This window comes from Geotrypetes seraphini, chromosome 13, assembly GCF_902459505.1.
Source record: "Geotrypetes seraphini chromosome 13, aGeoSer1.1, whole genome shotgun sequence".
In the NCBI taxonomy this organism is placed as follows: domain Eukaryota; kingdom Metazoa; phylum Chordata; class Amphibia; order Gymnophiona; family Dermophiidae; genus Geotrypetes; species Geotrypetes seraphini.
This window is the reverse complement of record NC_047096.1, coordinates 79,467,119-79,482,588: the sequence shown is the minus strand read 5'-3', so window position 1 is coordinate 79,482,588 and position 15,470 is coordinate 79,467,119. Positions and strand designations below refer to the sequence as shown.

Here is a 15,470-nt window from a genome sequence, read left to right as displayed (position 1 = left end):
CTGATCACTTCATCAAAAGATTCAATTAAGTATATTTGGTAGAATATTGCACTATTTTGTCCTTCAGTAATGTTTTCACTACAAAGGTCAGACTTTTGCTTCCTCGTTGTACAATTTCCGTCCTTTTCTTTGACTTCTTGGAACCTCTTCTGTGTGAAGTGGTGCAGACTTCTGCTCCTTGAAGACCCCAAGATTGTAACTGACTAATCGTGGGTTTCTTTAAAAAAAAATATTAAAACTATTAACACATCTTTTGATTCACATAAACATTTGGTAGGGTAGGGTGGCTTCAGTTAGTTTAACTGTACAGCAGTACGGTCATAAGCTTTCTTTTTCTTGGCCGTAATACTGTTAACTACTCCGGCTGTTTATCTACTCCTGACTCCTCATGTCTTCTCAGCACAGATTCTATAGCATGCTCAGATCCTGAGTCTGCATTAGTCCACTCGGGAGGACTGTCTTACAAAAGGGGCCAAGCACCTTCAGATCATGGCATCACATGTAATGAAGATTGGATCAGAATATGGTTAAGCTACCCAGCTTCTTGAAATGCTGGACCCACACTGGGACAGGAACAAAAGTACAAGCTTAGATCGCAGAAAAACAATTGCCTGCACCCTCACAAGCGTTCTCCATAGTATAGGGGACTTAAGAGTCCTTATCTGCTCTCATATTCTATCTGTACATGGTTACTTGACCTATAGCAAATGGTTCTAAGTCTTTTCTTAGCAGGCTCTCTTTATGCTTTCATTCTGTCTGTTTTTGGTTTCAGGAGCCATCCCTTTATGTTGTGAAAGCTATGTTTATTCTGGATAGTGATGGACAGAGACTGGTGGCCAAGGTAAGGTGTTCCCTTGTCTCCTGCAGGCTCCATATGTAACAGAAAATCAGAGGCCTGTGCTAGCTCCGATCCCAACACATGCTCTCAAGTCTTCTATGATGAGAAACTCCAGAAGGTTCACTCTCTCTCTTATTTATTTATTCATATATATATTATATAGCCAGATGCAGTATCTGTTGGCAAATGTCATGGAAAAGCTTCCCTTGTGACACAGATTGGTGGAGCTCTGTCACTGCACAGATTGGGTTTAGTGGAAGGGCACTGGTGTCAAGCTGAGGGCCAAGCCAAGTGATCTTATCCCTGAGTGTCCCACAGATAGAACAGGAGATGGGGGACAGAAATCTTGGCTTTGAGGAGGAGACGGAGACAATGATCATGATGAAGCGAGAGGTGGGGAAAAGGATGAGGAAAAAGGGGAAAGATGGCTCCCATGGCAGAGCAAAGCTGCTCAGGGGATGATTGGAGGAAGTAGAGCAGGGAAAGAGAGGGAACAGAGAAAGTACGCTGAGGAGATGGGGACAAAGAAGTGGACGCGGGTTGAGGAGTATTTCAGTTCAAACACTTTTCACTGCACAAATTTTGCAGGTATCAGATTAGCTGAGAATGCTCCTGGGTGATTTGGAAGCCATAGACCAGTGAGTCTGACACCTTTGTTAGGCAAAATGGTAGGTGGTATTCTGAAATGTAAACTTACTGGCCATATTCACTTAGAATTCTATTAATTGTTTTTAAGGTATGAATAAATATGTAGGTAAAGGTGGATCCCTCAAAGCGTACCTTGATTTCCAGAACACATTTGACAAAGTCCCTCAGGAGAGATTCCCAAAGAAATTAGAAGATCATAGGTTAGCAGGCCAGGGTTTAGAAAAGCTCAAAACAGGGCTTCCCACACTTTTTTGACCACAGCCCCACCCCTACCTCTCTGATTCACTGCAGGTTTTGCCACCCAATGAACTTAGACAGGGCCTTGTCAGTCTGATGAAGACACTCTCTCCTTTAATTTTATATTTTTGTCACAGGAGTCGTAATCCCGCTTATGACCCACAGCTTGGGAACCACCAGATTTCACAGTAGAGAATGATAGAGAAGTGTCTCATGGATTTGTACTGTGACTGGCGCTTTATATTTATAAACAATCTTTAAAGGGAGCTATGTGTGAGGTGATTACATTTGCAGTTGACGTATAATTATTGTCAAGGGTGAGACTGGATTCTACAAAGGAGTCGGCATTCTTCTTAGCACCATCATTATGGAATTCCTTTCCACATTTAAAAATTGAACCAGATCTTACTTATTATAAAAAGGGGCTTAGGACATATTTTTTAAGGTTAGCTTTTTTGGACATATTAGCAGTGAGGGAAATGCACAGTTGCCCTCAAGGGAGAATAGTAGAATTGTAGGGCGAATATTACAGATGGATGTGTATTGGGTTTTATTTTAAGTTTTTTTTGTCATTTTTGTTGTTCTGCTTTTGTGGTTGTTTATAATTTTCAGTGTAACTCGTTTTTTACATTTCATATTCTGGACATTGTTGTGAACATCTCTGTTTTATATTTGAAGGGGGTATATATTAAATGTTACACAAAAATACCCCCCTTATGCAAAACCACGTTAGCGTTGAATGTTCTGTGCTGCTCCCGATGCTCGTAAGAACTCTGTGAGCGTCGGGAGCAGGGCAGAGCATTCAGTGCGCCGGCCTGCGCTAAAAACTGCTATTGTGGGGTTTTCATATGTGATTGATATTATTTTGAAGAATGATTTGTATTGGTTTTGTTTTTAATCTATGTATGTTTATTTGGAAACTGCTGTGACTCCAGGTGGTATATTAAGTTTTTAAATAAATAAGTAAAAGGGGGTAAATAACTTGGTATTCAACATTGTTAAATCATGAGTAGATTTACTCCTGGGAGATTTAAAAAGAAAAAAAATTGTAGAATTCTGCACATATTGGCATCTGTTGCTTTAAATAAAATTATGTTCACTTTCAAAATAATTTAATTTTTTCAAATCAAGGGCCGCTATGGCACTTGATATACCCAACTTGTATGTAGCATGGCTTAACAACCATTTTAATCCATTTTCCAATGAAGTTGAGAAGTGGAAATCCTACATTGATGATGCTTTTATGCTGTGGAAAGGAGATTTAGGAGATCCTTTTACTAAGACGCGCTAGTTCATCATAGCGCGCGTGTGGCAATGTGTCCTTAGGATATAATGGACGCGTTAGCATTTAGCGTATGTTAATTTTTAGCACGCGCTAAGATGCACTAGCGTGCCTTAGTAAAAGGACCCCTTAGTTAGACTGAAGGAATTCCATTCACGATTGAATGCCAAAGATGTTAACTTTAAATTAAAAATGCATTAGAACTTTAAGAAATTCCTTTTTGGATAGTCTTATTAAGAAAGACCAGATTTTGTTTACTACTGTACAACTATTTATCTTCTGTTCCTTCATTTCTTACGCTACAATCAGGTACTACCCTGCAAGTAGATAAAATGTCTAAAGTTTTGGGTATTCATTTAGACTTTTCTCTTGCATTTGAAGATCAAATTTCTAATTTATGGAGGAAGATTTTATATATTATGAGGAAAATTAGGTTAGTGAAGCTGTGTTTTTTTTAACATCATTTTGCACTGTTGGTTCAGATATTAGTGTTACCTCAACTTGATTACTGTAATTCTTTATATTTGAACTTAACATCATTACTGATTTAAAAAAAAAAAAGCAATTCTAGAATACTGCGGCTAGATTAATGTTTGGTCTAAAAAGATATGTAAGTGTTGCATTAGCACAGGGGTGCCCAATAGGTCGATCACGATTGACTGGTAGATCGCCAAGGCAAAGTGAGTTAATCGCGGAGCCCATCCTGGGCTCCGTGATAGACTCACTTTGCCTTGGCGATCTACCGGGCCGATCAGCCTTCTTCTCCCTGATGTCAATTCTGCTGTCGGAGAGGAAGTTTGGGCCAGCCAATCGCTGCCTGGCTGGGCCGGAACTTCCTCTCCGACGGCAGAATTGACATCGGGGAGAGGAATGCTGGTCGGCCCAACACAGGGAAGCAGGGAGAGCTTGGGGCGGCTTCGGCTTAGGGGCCTGTTCCCCGATGGCGGCAGCAGTGGCTTGGGGGAGGGCAGGGAGAAAGAAAGAAAGGGGGTAGGCAGAGAGACAGAAGGAAATAAGGGAAAGAGAAAAAAAAAGAAAGGGGGCATGAAGAGAGAAAAAAAAGAAAGGAAGGCAGGGAGAAAGAAAGGGCAGGGAGAGAGGAAGAAAAAGTTGGGGGAGGGAATGAGGTCTGGAGGAGAGGAAGCATACAAGCTGAAAGAAGGGAAGAAAGATTGGATGCACAGTCAGAAGAAGAAAGTGCAACCAGAGACTAATGAATGAAATCACCAGACAACAAAGGTAGGAAAAATGATTTTATTTTCAATTTAGCGATCAAAATGTGTCTGAATTTATATCTGCTGTCTATATTTTGCACTATGGCTCCCTTTTACTAAACCGCAATAGCGGTTTTTAGCGCAGGGAGCCTATGAGCATTGAGAGCAGCGTGGGCATTCAGCGCAGTTCCCTGCGCTAAAAACTGTTATTGTGGTTTGGTAAAAAGGGAGGGGGTTATATTTGTCTATTTTTGTATGGTTGTTACTGAGGTGACAGTTCATAGACCTCTTTGAAAAAACCCCGGAATAGGAATGATAATTAACATTTTCTCAGCGTACAGTGTGCTTTGTGGGTTTTTTTTTAATTTTATTGTTGATAGATCATTTTGACTTGGTCATTTTAAAAGTAGCTCGCAAGCCCAAAAAGTGTGGGCACCCCTGCATTAGCATATAAGAATCTTCATTGGTTATTGGTTGAGAGGTGAATTAAGTTTAAATCAGCTTGCATAGTTCATTGTATATTACAGACTGACTCTTCAGATAATCTGATTTTTGCCTTTTGCTCATTTGCATTATTCTTCCACCAGATTATATGGAACTTTATTACTGCACTAGTCTTTAAGCCCGTTACATTAACGGGTGTTAGAATAGATTTGTCTGTCTGTCTTTCTTTCTCTCTCTCTCTCTCTCTCTCTCCCCTTGGCTGCTTTCTGTCTGTCTGTCTTTCTTTCTGTCTCTCTCTCCTTGGCTACTGTCTGTCTGTCTTTTTTTTCTCGCTCTCTCTTTGGCCGCTGTCTATCTTTCTATCTGTCTCTCTGGCATTCTTTCTGTCTGTCTCTCCCTGGCCCACTGTCTGTCTTTCTGTCTCTCTCCTTGGCCGCTGTCTATCTGTCTGTCTCTCTGGCCCACTGTTGTCATTCTTTCTGTCTGTGTCTCTCCCTGGCCCCTTGTCTGTCTGTCTCTCTGTCTCTCTCCCTGCCTATCTCTCTCTGTTGCACCATGCCTGCCAGTCTCTCCGTGGCCCCCTTTGGTCTCCCCCCCCTGAACAAACCAAGATTGCTGCCTGCCCCCCAGCACACCCCTCCCCCCAAAGCAGCCCCTTTCCCTCTCCCCCTCCACTTCCCTGTCTGTCTTTCTTTCTGTCTGTCTCTATCCCTGGACCCCTGCCTGCCTATCTCTCTCTGTTGCACCATGCCTGCCTGTCTCTCCATGGCCCCCTTCTGTCTCCCCCCCGAGCAAACCAAGATTGCTGATTGCCCCCCAGCACACCCCTCCCCCAAAGCAGCCCCCTTTCCCTCTCCCCCTCCACTTCCCTGTGCAGCAGTAGCACCGTAGCAGTAGTACCAATAGCAGCCAGACACCGCACAGCATCCGTACCCTATCCGCTTCATCCAGGCCGAAGGACACCCTCTTGCTGTTGCTCTCAGCGCTGCTCAAACCGCTGCAAGCCAACGCACGCTGCACTTGATGCAAATCGAACACGGAAGCACAAATCACGGCGGCAGGGATCACGCCATTTCAACTGCGCATGCGCGGGTAAAGGTTTTATTATATTAGATTTTCCACAGATTAAAGGAGTACGGTATAAATGACAGCTCAACTCCTCTTTTGCTTAAGCTGCCATTACAATTTGGAATAATCTACCTGTTCACCTTAGGACTGACATTAACTACTTAAGGTTTTGTAAAAATTTGAAAACTTTTTAATATGATTTGGTGTAATATTCATGGTATGATGATATTTTAACCCCCCACCCCCTTTTTATGAAGCTGCGTTAGTGTTTATCGCTTACCATGGCAATAAAAGCTCCAACGTTCATAGAATTCCTAAGAGCATCAGAGTTAATACCACCACAGCCGGTGATAAAAAAAGCCTAATGTGGCTTCATAAAAAGGGGGCCTTAATTATCGATTGCTTTTGTATTTTCCCGTAGATTTTACGGGTTCTTTGGATGTAAATCTCCTTGAACCATTTTGGTATAGTATAATTAATAAATTGTATAGATAAGATTAGATTAGATAACAGAGAAGAAGAAATAGCTTAAAAAGAAATTTACCTTATCACAGTTTCTTAGGTTGCGCAGGCTTTGCGCTGAAATCACTGAGTATGAGAATCAAGGCATAGACATGATCAATAGATTTAGAAGAAGAAACTATCTCAATAAGTGCAAATTTTTGAAAGGCCAGAAGTGCAGATTGGGAACTGGCGAGAACTGGTGGCAGCCATTCCGGGAGTGACGCAGGGTCGGGTGGGAGCTCTAAAAGCTCGCTCCTGCGTACTGGCCCGGGTGCATTGCTGGTTGCAAGAATGGAAGGAGGGGGCTCAGCATGGGGCAGAAGCACATAACACTCGCTCCTGCCCATACACTGCTGAACCACCAGGGAAAAGGTATGCGGGGAAGGGGGTAAAAAATTGTTAGTATTGGCCGGGACGGAGATGGGAGGGATCCCTCCTGTCCTGGCCTAACGACAGGCCTGCAGCAAGTCCGGGAGGGTGTCGGATGGTCACCAGGTGATGACCCGAATATAGGGCGAGACCCCATTTTTGGGCCATTTTTTTGGCCCCAAAATCTCATCCTATATTCAAGTATATACAGTAAATGGATTTTAAAAGGGCTTAGGCAAGTTCCTTGAGGACAAGTCCATGAAGCTTTATTTGCAAGGCATTCTAGGAAAAGGTGCCATCTATGTCTGTCTATGAGCACTTAGGAATGGATCTACATTTTGGGATCCTGCTGAGTACTTTTGTTAGCTACTGAGAACTGTTGTAAGCTTCCACGGGATATCACATTTTAATAAACATAAACATACTTGTGACTGAACTACCTACTGCTGGAAACAGAATGCCGAGCATGATGGATGATGGACCTTTGGTCTCACCCAGTATGATACGTCTTATGCTATTCAACATTCATAGATCATTGTTTTTCAAAATCTGTATTAGATAATCCGCCTAGAGAACTGTCTCCTCTCACACTGCTCTGTCCTGACAGAGGCTAATTTTTGCACTGATACAGATCTCTTGTATTATTTGTTATAGTATTATGATGAAACCTTCCCATCTCCAAAGGAACAACAGAGTTTCGAGAAGAATACTTTCAATAAAACAAACAGAGCAGATGGTAAGAGAGAGGGGTATGAACCCAACGCCCAGGTCAGCCTATGCATCTACCTAGGGTTACCAGATTTTCCAAATGGAAAATCCAGACCCATGTCCCCAGGCCTGCCCTATTCTGACCGGCCACGCCCCATTCCGCCCCATGCCCAGCCCCGACCTCCTCGACGTCGGACGGCATTTGTGCATGCGCTGGTGTGGCGCATTGATGTCACGTGCAAGCGCGTGACATCACCGCGTTGCATCCACACATGTGCGAATGCCGTGCCGACGTTGCTCGTTGCCAGAAGCTTTTCAAAACCCGGACAAAGTGCTGGGTTTTGATAAGCCGTCCGGATCCCCGGACATGTCCTCAAAAGGAGGACATGTCTGAGGAAACCTGGACATTTGTTAACCCTACATCTACCTCTCCTCTTAAGCTGCTGTTTCGGCATATAGCACTACTCCTTGCCATTCTTCATCATATTACTGAATAATACCAGGCAAAATGTAACCCCTCCCTCTTTGAAACTCACTATTTTCAGTCTCTTAAGAGGGAAAAGTTAAACATAAAATCTAAAATTACCTTTAAAAAATTTTTACAAGAAATAAGAGTTTTGTTATTATTACAATTCTAAAAGATATACTGTATATCCAAATAACTTTAACATAAAATCCCAAATAAACTTTTCCTCATAGAATTTAGTCCTTTCAAAAGATTTTTCTCACAGATTTCAAATGTAAATTTTCTCACAGGACTCCGTTGTTTATTTTACTCAGCCGTTGGGTACCAGCGCTTCTTTTTTCTTCTTTTGAGATTCAGTTTTGATCAACAGAAAACCTACTTCCTAACTTAAAGAAATCAAAGGGAGCAAAACCCTAACACCCTGAAAAATATGTTTGTTGCTTTAATTTTCTCTAACTACCCATAGAAAAGAAAAAATAATTGAAATTCCCTAACTTTTCCAACCCTGATGTATTTTAAACTATTCTCAAACAAACCCCAGACCAACCTGTCTTTCAAAACTGAACTCTTCCCAACTCTTTTTCCTCTCTGGCAGTTATAGAATCCTGACCTACACTGCTCATGATCTCATCAGACCTGAAGCAGACATAATATTCCAGAATTCTCACTTTCAGACAGGCAAATACAGCATTAAATTACCCAGCTAACAAACAAAACTTTTCACTTCAAAATATAAAAGAACTTCTATCAGATCTTCTGTCCTATAAAGTACGTATAACATATTTCAAACTTACAAACTTATTTTTGTAACCCATGGTTACACTAACAACTGTCAATATGTTTCCATCACTTCTTGCAATGTTTGTATGTGTGGACACACCCACTCATATATATTATACACTTATCTACTTAGGTTTCTGCCTTGAAACACTGTGTAGAAAAATGACATTCAAAAGCAGCCACAGTTCTTCCACATCATTCTTCCCTCCTCATTCCCTAGTTCATTACGTGTAGAAGCTCTCTTGATGGTTCCTCTTTTGCTGTTCCTACTTTCTTGGGCAACTTCCTCTTCCTCTTTTGTTGTAGGTGAGATCGCCTTCTTGGAAGGAATGACCATCGTTTATAAGAGCAGCATTGATCTTTTCTTCTATGTGGTGGGCAGCTCTCAGGAAAATGAGGTATGTGAGTGAGATGTAGGGTGGACTTTGGTGGGCCTCCTTGAAACAGATTTCCTACAAAAGTCTGTTATAATTTATTGTAAGGATATGTTTATTGAGCAAGTGAAAAACTGATACAAAGCAATGATGCAAAAAACAAAACAGCTCAACATTGTAGGCAAATAAAACCAATCCCCAAATATCGCAACCCTTCCCAACATCCCCCCCTCCCTAAAGAAACCCAAACAAACTGCACTTCCCCCCCCCCGATCCTCCTTCAAAAATTCAGCATCAAGAAAACACACAAAAGAACAGGTTTACCAGTCAGAACAAAATTAGGCATAGAATTAAATTCAACAGTTCAGCACCCTACTGCATGCCAAAGGAGTCAGGGTCGTCCAAAATGGTTCCCAGGTTCGCTGAAAAACACGGCCTGGGAGAGTAGAAAGATCCTGCACATCCCTCCATTCCCACATCATGAGAGTAATCATCCGGCAATGCCAGAGTGAGTAATCCGGAGCATCTGCCTCAAGCCATTTCAACAAGATACATTTCAGAGCTACAAGTACAGTCCACTTGAGGAAGGCTGCCACTCCCTTCAGGCGAGGAAAATAATGGGGGACAACCCCAAATAATAGCAATCTGTTATAATTTATAATGCTCATCTACTTAAAACCATACTGAAGGGGTTTACTTCAGCAACGAGTACAACCTAGATACAAATACAGCTTTATTTACACAGTAACATACTAAATGACAGCAGATAAAGACCAAATAGCCCATCCAGTCTGCCCAGTAAGGCGTTTAGTGTTGTAACTGTCACTCCATGCAGGTTACTCCCCATGCTTTCTTAAAAGTGTAAAATTCATTTTGTTTCATTGATATTTTCAGTAGAAGTTTTCTGTGCTTGGCATCCTTTACCCTCAAAATTAAGTTTTAAATGTGAGGATATTCTAACAGGGCAGTGATCAAAACTAGAATGCTCAGCTGCATTTAGAAGCATAACCGATGGTAAGAATGCCTCTGTATTGATCACTGATGAGGCTATATGTGTTCAGTTTTGGAGGCTGGATCTCAGTAAGGATATAAAGAAGCTGGAGGCATTTCAGAGGAAAGCTATCAGAATGGTAGAGAGACATGCAAGAAGGTCTGTAAGATAAACATATTTAGGTCCTCGAGACAGGGGAAATATGATACAGATCTTTGACTATCTGAAAGTTAAAAATTAACCTTTTCCAGATAAAGGGAAGCTGTGGAACCAGGGGGTACGATATGAAGCTGCAAGAGGGAAACTTGAGAACAATACTAGGAAATATTATTTTCTTGAAAAGGGTGGATGCCTGGAGGGTTAGGTGATAGGAATTCAAAAAAAGGAATGAGTTATAGGGCTCCTTTTACACAGGTGCGTTAGGGCCTTAACGGGCGGAATATCACGTGCTAGACCTTAACGCCAGCATTGAACTGGTGTTAGTTCTAGAAGCGTAGCACGGGTTTAGCACATGCTAAAATCCTGCGTGCGCAAAAAACGCTAGCGCACCTTAGTAAAAGGAGCCCATAGACACAGAATCTCTAAACAATAAGAGCAGATATTCTCAACTCAGTCCTTGGGATGCACCCAATTAGTCAGGCTTTCAGGAGATTCACAAGGAATATGCATAGTTAAATTTGCATCCACTGCCTCCAGTGTATGCAAATATGTCTCACGCATATTAACTGTGGATATCCTGAAAATCTAAACTAATACAAGATTTATGAATTGCATTAATACCAAAGTAGCTTGAACTTTATAGAACCCAAATATTCCTCAGTGAACTAATACCCTCTATAAGGAAAATTAATTGGGTACCAAATTCCCTATCCTAATATTCTAACCTAATATGTTCTCTTTTCTCCTAAACATTGTAGTTCAACCTGTTTTTCTCCCGTTTTGTGTATTGTTATAGTGTTAAAGTATATGGTTTTTTTTTTACTAAAACCCTGTTTTTATATTTGTATATCGCATTGGATCATGATATTGCGATCAAATCAAATTTTAAATAAACTGTAAATTATTTCCATTTTTTAAAAAAAGGCCATACATAATCTATGGGAAAGCACTAAGACCCTCCTTCACAAAGTTGCACTAGCGTTTTTAGTGCTGGCCACTACGGTAACAGCACTGATGCTCATAGAATTCCTATGAGAGTCCCAGCTGTTACCATCACGCTAGCGTGGCTTTGTAAAGGAAGGGGTAAGTGCAGTAATAGTAAAAAAAAAAAAAAAATGAATGTCATATAAAAATTCTTACAATTAAAGCCAGAATGAAATTTCTTCCAGCTACATTAGCAACCTTTATTAAGTCTTCTCAGACCCTCAGCGGCACCACTCAGAACTCAAACTTCTCATAGTTCTGAGCTTTACGTGTCAGCTCGTCACTGGGTCTATATTTACTTTTAGAGCTTAATATTATAACTTCCACTCTATTTACTCTGCATTTATCAGCTAATACTTAGCTTGAGCTGGTGGCTAGATCTTCTTGGCTAAAGATGTCAGCGCTAGTTAGGGATGTCAAAGCCGACATGTTTTGCTTAGATTGCCTAGTGATCGTCGGTGGGGAATAGGGATGGAGCCTTGAAAAAGCAATCTAGGCGAAACATGTCGGCTTTGACATCCCTAACTAGCGCTGACATCTTTAGCCAAGAAGATCTAGCCACCAGCTCAAGCTAAGTATTAGCTGATAAATGCAGAGTAAATAGAGTGGAAGTTATAATATTAAGCTCTAAAAGTAAATATAGACCCAGTGACGAGCTGACACGTAAAGCTCAGAACTATGAGAAGTTTGAGTTCTGAGTGGTGCCGCTGAGGGTCTGAGAAGACTTAATAAAGGTTGCTAATAATGTAGCTGGAAGAAATTTCATTCTGGCTTTAATTGTGAGTTGAATGTTAAGCACCTTGATTCTAAAATAGTGCATCTGCTTGATATAAAAATTCTTAAGCATTTTATGAAATTTCAAATAATTAACTTCCTTTCTTATTTGTATTGGAAAATTATTCCAGATCACAATTGAAGCATATACAAATAAAGAATTAAGTTGACATTTAAATCTTTTAAGTTTAAGTTTATTAGGATTTTATATACCGGCTATCAAGGTTATCTAAGCGGTTTTTACAATCAGGTACTCAAGCATTTTTCCCTCTCTGTCCCGGTGGGCTCACAATCTATCTAACGTACCTGGGGCTAGGGAGAATTAAGTGACTTGCCCAGGGTCACAAGGAGCAGCGCGGGGTTTGAACCCACAACCCCAGGGTGCGGAGGCTGTAGATCCAACCACTGCGCCACACACATCCTCTTGATGGTGGAAATTGTAATAATAGAGTACCACACGACCTATTAGAAGAATAATGTGTGAAGGGTCTTCAAAAAGTTTCCACGCTTTCATATTTTTGTGGAAAATGGTCGGGGCTTTATGAGGGCGTGTTAGTAGGAAGATGGGGAAAAATGTATCGCAAAAAATAGTGATTATGTGGAAAAGTGATGCAATTTGCTTTTGAGATATTGAATAAATAGTGTTTGAAAAAAATAAAAGAGCAGAAACCTTTTGAAGGTCCCTCATAGATTAGAAAAGAACAAAACAAGATGATCAGAGGCTTGTTATGCTCTTAGGTTTAGGTTGAGAATCCTCGAGCAAGAGGATGGAAAACATGCATTCAGATTTTAGCTCAACATAGCCAGGGACAATTTTTTTGCAGGGAAGGTTGGCATAACCTGCATGGAGTGGCAGTTACAATAATAAGCACTTAGGGGATCAATTCAAGAAACATCACCTAAAGCTAGGTGCATAAATTTCATGCAGATTCTATAAGGCAGCTAAGTGTGTAATTACCATTATGGAATACTAGCCCAGGTCGGCGTTTAGGAGCCATATTTAAGAATGACAATTTATGCCACGTCTCCGAAAGATGAAAACATGCGTACCTAAATGCAGCACTTTCTGCACATAACCAACAGTATTCTATGAAGTGCGGACTAGAATAGTTGGAACACTCCCAAACGAATGCCTTTTGTCAGTGAGACATTAGATAATTTATTTGCACACTTTACAGAACAGATGCATAACTCATTTGCATGAGTAGCTACAAATTAGTGCTAATTATTGATATTTATTTATTTAAAACATTTCTCACCTGCCTATTCCAAGGCGGTTTACAAAATACACTCATAAAATGCAGGCACATACAATAATTTTGCACAAACAAACAACAGATGCGCCAATTTCTTCAGAGACAATTACCTGATTTTGCAAACCACATATATCAGTAGGAATATCCTCATGAAATGGGAATAAACGATCATTTAAATGCTTCCATGAATAAAGGGCTCCTTTTACAAAAGGTGCGCTAGCGTTTTTAGCGCACGCACCAGATTAGCGCGTGCTACCCGAAAAACTACCGCCTGCTCAAGAGGAGGCGATAGCGGCTAGTGCACGGGGCATTTTAGCTCGCGCTAAAACCGCTAGCGCACCTTTGTAAAAGGAGCCCAAAGTAGTTTTTAGTCCCTTGTTACATTTTTGAAAATCCAGCGTGAGGGGGTTCTCTGAGGAAGCCACTGGCGAAACGCGTCAGGACTTCCTAACTACCTCACCTTTATTGTCAAGTTAAGTTCTTCAACATGCTTGCACTTTAATTTATTCAAGTTCACAGTTTATCAAGAAATGGATACTTTAAAATTACATAGTGATTTAAATACAATTTAAACCTTTCTACCGATTGAAGATGGTGCAACTCTTGAAAGCACTCACAGGGGCTTGTCCATTTATTGGTTCTGAGCATCTTCTCGGTTAAAAAGGATTTCATTGTTCATCGTCCCTTTATTTGGGGCTTGTTTTCCATTATATGAAGTGTCATTCTCTAAACAGAATATATCAGCAGTTTGACTCCTGAGGCAGGCACTGAGGTGCCAAAACACAGGCTGTGTTGAGTCTGATGTTTGTGTTAGTGCAATAAAGGCCCAGTTGAAGCATCTCTTTCATCCCTACTTTTGTTGATTGTGTGATATTTCATAGAGGTGATTCTCCATTATTTTCTTTTTTGTTTGTTTGCACTGATCAGAAAATGTGGGCAGACAAGAGGGCTAAGGGCTAGAAACTTACTGATTGTGTACCGATGGTTTTACGATCATTTCCCGACCTGATTCACTAAACAGCTGTGCAATCAATATCCGATCCAATTTGCATATTCAAATGAGGGGAAATGCCATGCATAAGTAGCAGAGCAGCGATTCACTAAACAGAAGAAGGAACCCGGTTGGGGTTGCCAATCCAAACTGAAGCAACTGTCCTGCTCTCTGCCGCCCTGAAATCAAAATCAAAAATAAAATCATGAAAATAAAACTGAAATCTCCCTGCTCTCTGCCACCCTGCCTCTCTGCGAGCCCATAGTTTTAACCCACAGGTTTAAAGCGTGTTCTGTTCTGTAGTACTTCCTGTTTTTTATTTATTTTCTGTCCTATGGGAGACTGCAGCCAAGTTCGAGAGAGAGGGAGGAGGAGTTAACATAAGTGGGCAAGAGTTACAGGTAGCACCTAACATAATTGGTTGCACAATGTTCTGTGGGTGGAGGAACTCCTTCCCCCCTGTAGCACTGATTGGGAGGATGTTCTGTTCCATTCTGGCTGCACAAATTGAAATGATTCCTGTGCATGCGTCTTGATCACTCTACAGCACAGGTGTCAAAGTCGGTCCTCGAGGGCCGGAATCCAGTCGGGTTTTCAGGATTTCCCCAATGAATATGCATGAGATCTATGTGCATGCACTGCTTTCAATGCATATTCATTGGGGAAATCCTGAAAACCCGACTGGATTACGGCCCTCGAGGAGGGACTTTGACACCCCTGCTCTACAGTGATCCATGGGATTGCTTGTGGGCGTGCGTCCGATCAGATCATTTGAATGCAGGAACTGTTGTGAATCAGTCTCCGGCAAGACTTGGCCGAGAATTGCCCAAAAATGATCCAGGACGCAGAGTTTAGTGAATCTAGGCCTAAGTGTCATCCAGCTGCCAAGAGGGTTCTCCTGTATTAATTAGGCTTCTTCTTTTTCAGCTCATGCTTGCCTCTGTTCTTACCTGCCTCTTTGAATCCCTCAGTCACATATTACGGTGAGTTGCTGATCGACACAGCTTGTGCAGTATCTCCCTTTTCACCCAACATCATAGGAGCAAGAAGAAGGCTGGCAGTAGTACCTGGCAAATTAAATGATCTGTATCTGCAGATTGTGATGAATTTCCCTCTCAGACTCTTTGTGGCCGGACTGGCCTAGTTTGATCCATCTCTGAGGTTCATGCAGTAAGAATTGTACACTACCAGGCAAGATATTCCCAATTCAGAACTTCCACTGAGGCTGTGGCTATTGCAAAGACAGAAATTATAGCCTTGAGGGATGGGGAAACATTATTCTCTTTGCATGAGATTGATGACTAGATTGACAGAGTCAAGGCCTATGGTTCAAACGCAGAGAGCCATTGGCCCATGATAGCCTTTAGATTGGATTATTTATTT

The 15,470-nt window shown here is 41.3% G+C and overlaps 1 protein-coding gene across 4 annotated transcripts in view; it reads left to right on the top strand.

The window, feature by feature from the left end:
• The window catches only part of COPZ2 (COPI coat complex subunit zeta 2), a 59,972-nt gene that overhangs the window by 27,155 nt on the left and 17,347 nt on the right, over nt 1–15,470 (top strand). For all 4 annotated transcript variants that reach the window (XM_033917608.1, XM_033917611.1, XM_033917609.1 and 1 more), the window contains 4 exons: nt 773–841; nt 7,259–7,340; nt 8,865–8,956; nt 15,015–15,070. In XM_033917608.1, coding sequence (XP_033773499.1) covers nt 773–841; nt 7,259–7,340; nt 8,865–8,956; nt 15,015–15,070 — 299 coding nt within the window. The remainder of the gene's footprint in view (nt 1–772; nt 842–7,258; nt 7,341–8,864; nt 8,957–15,014; nt 15,071–15,470) is intronic.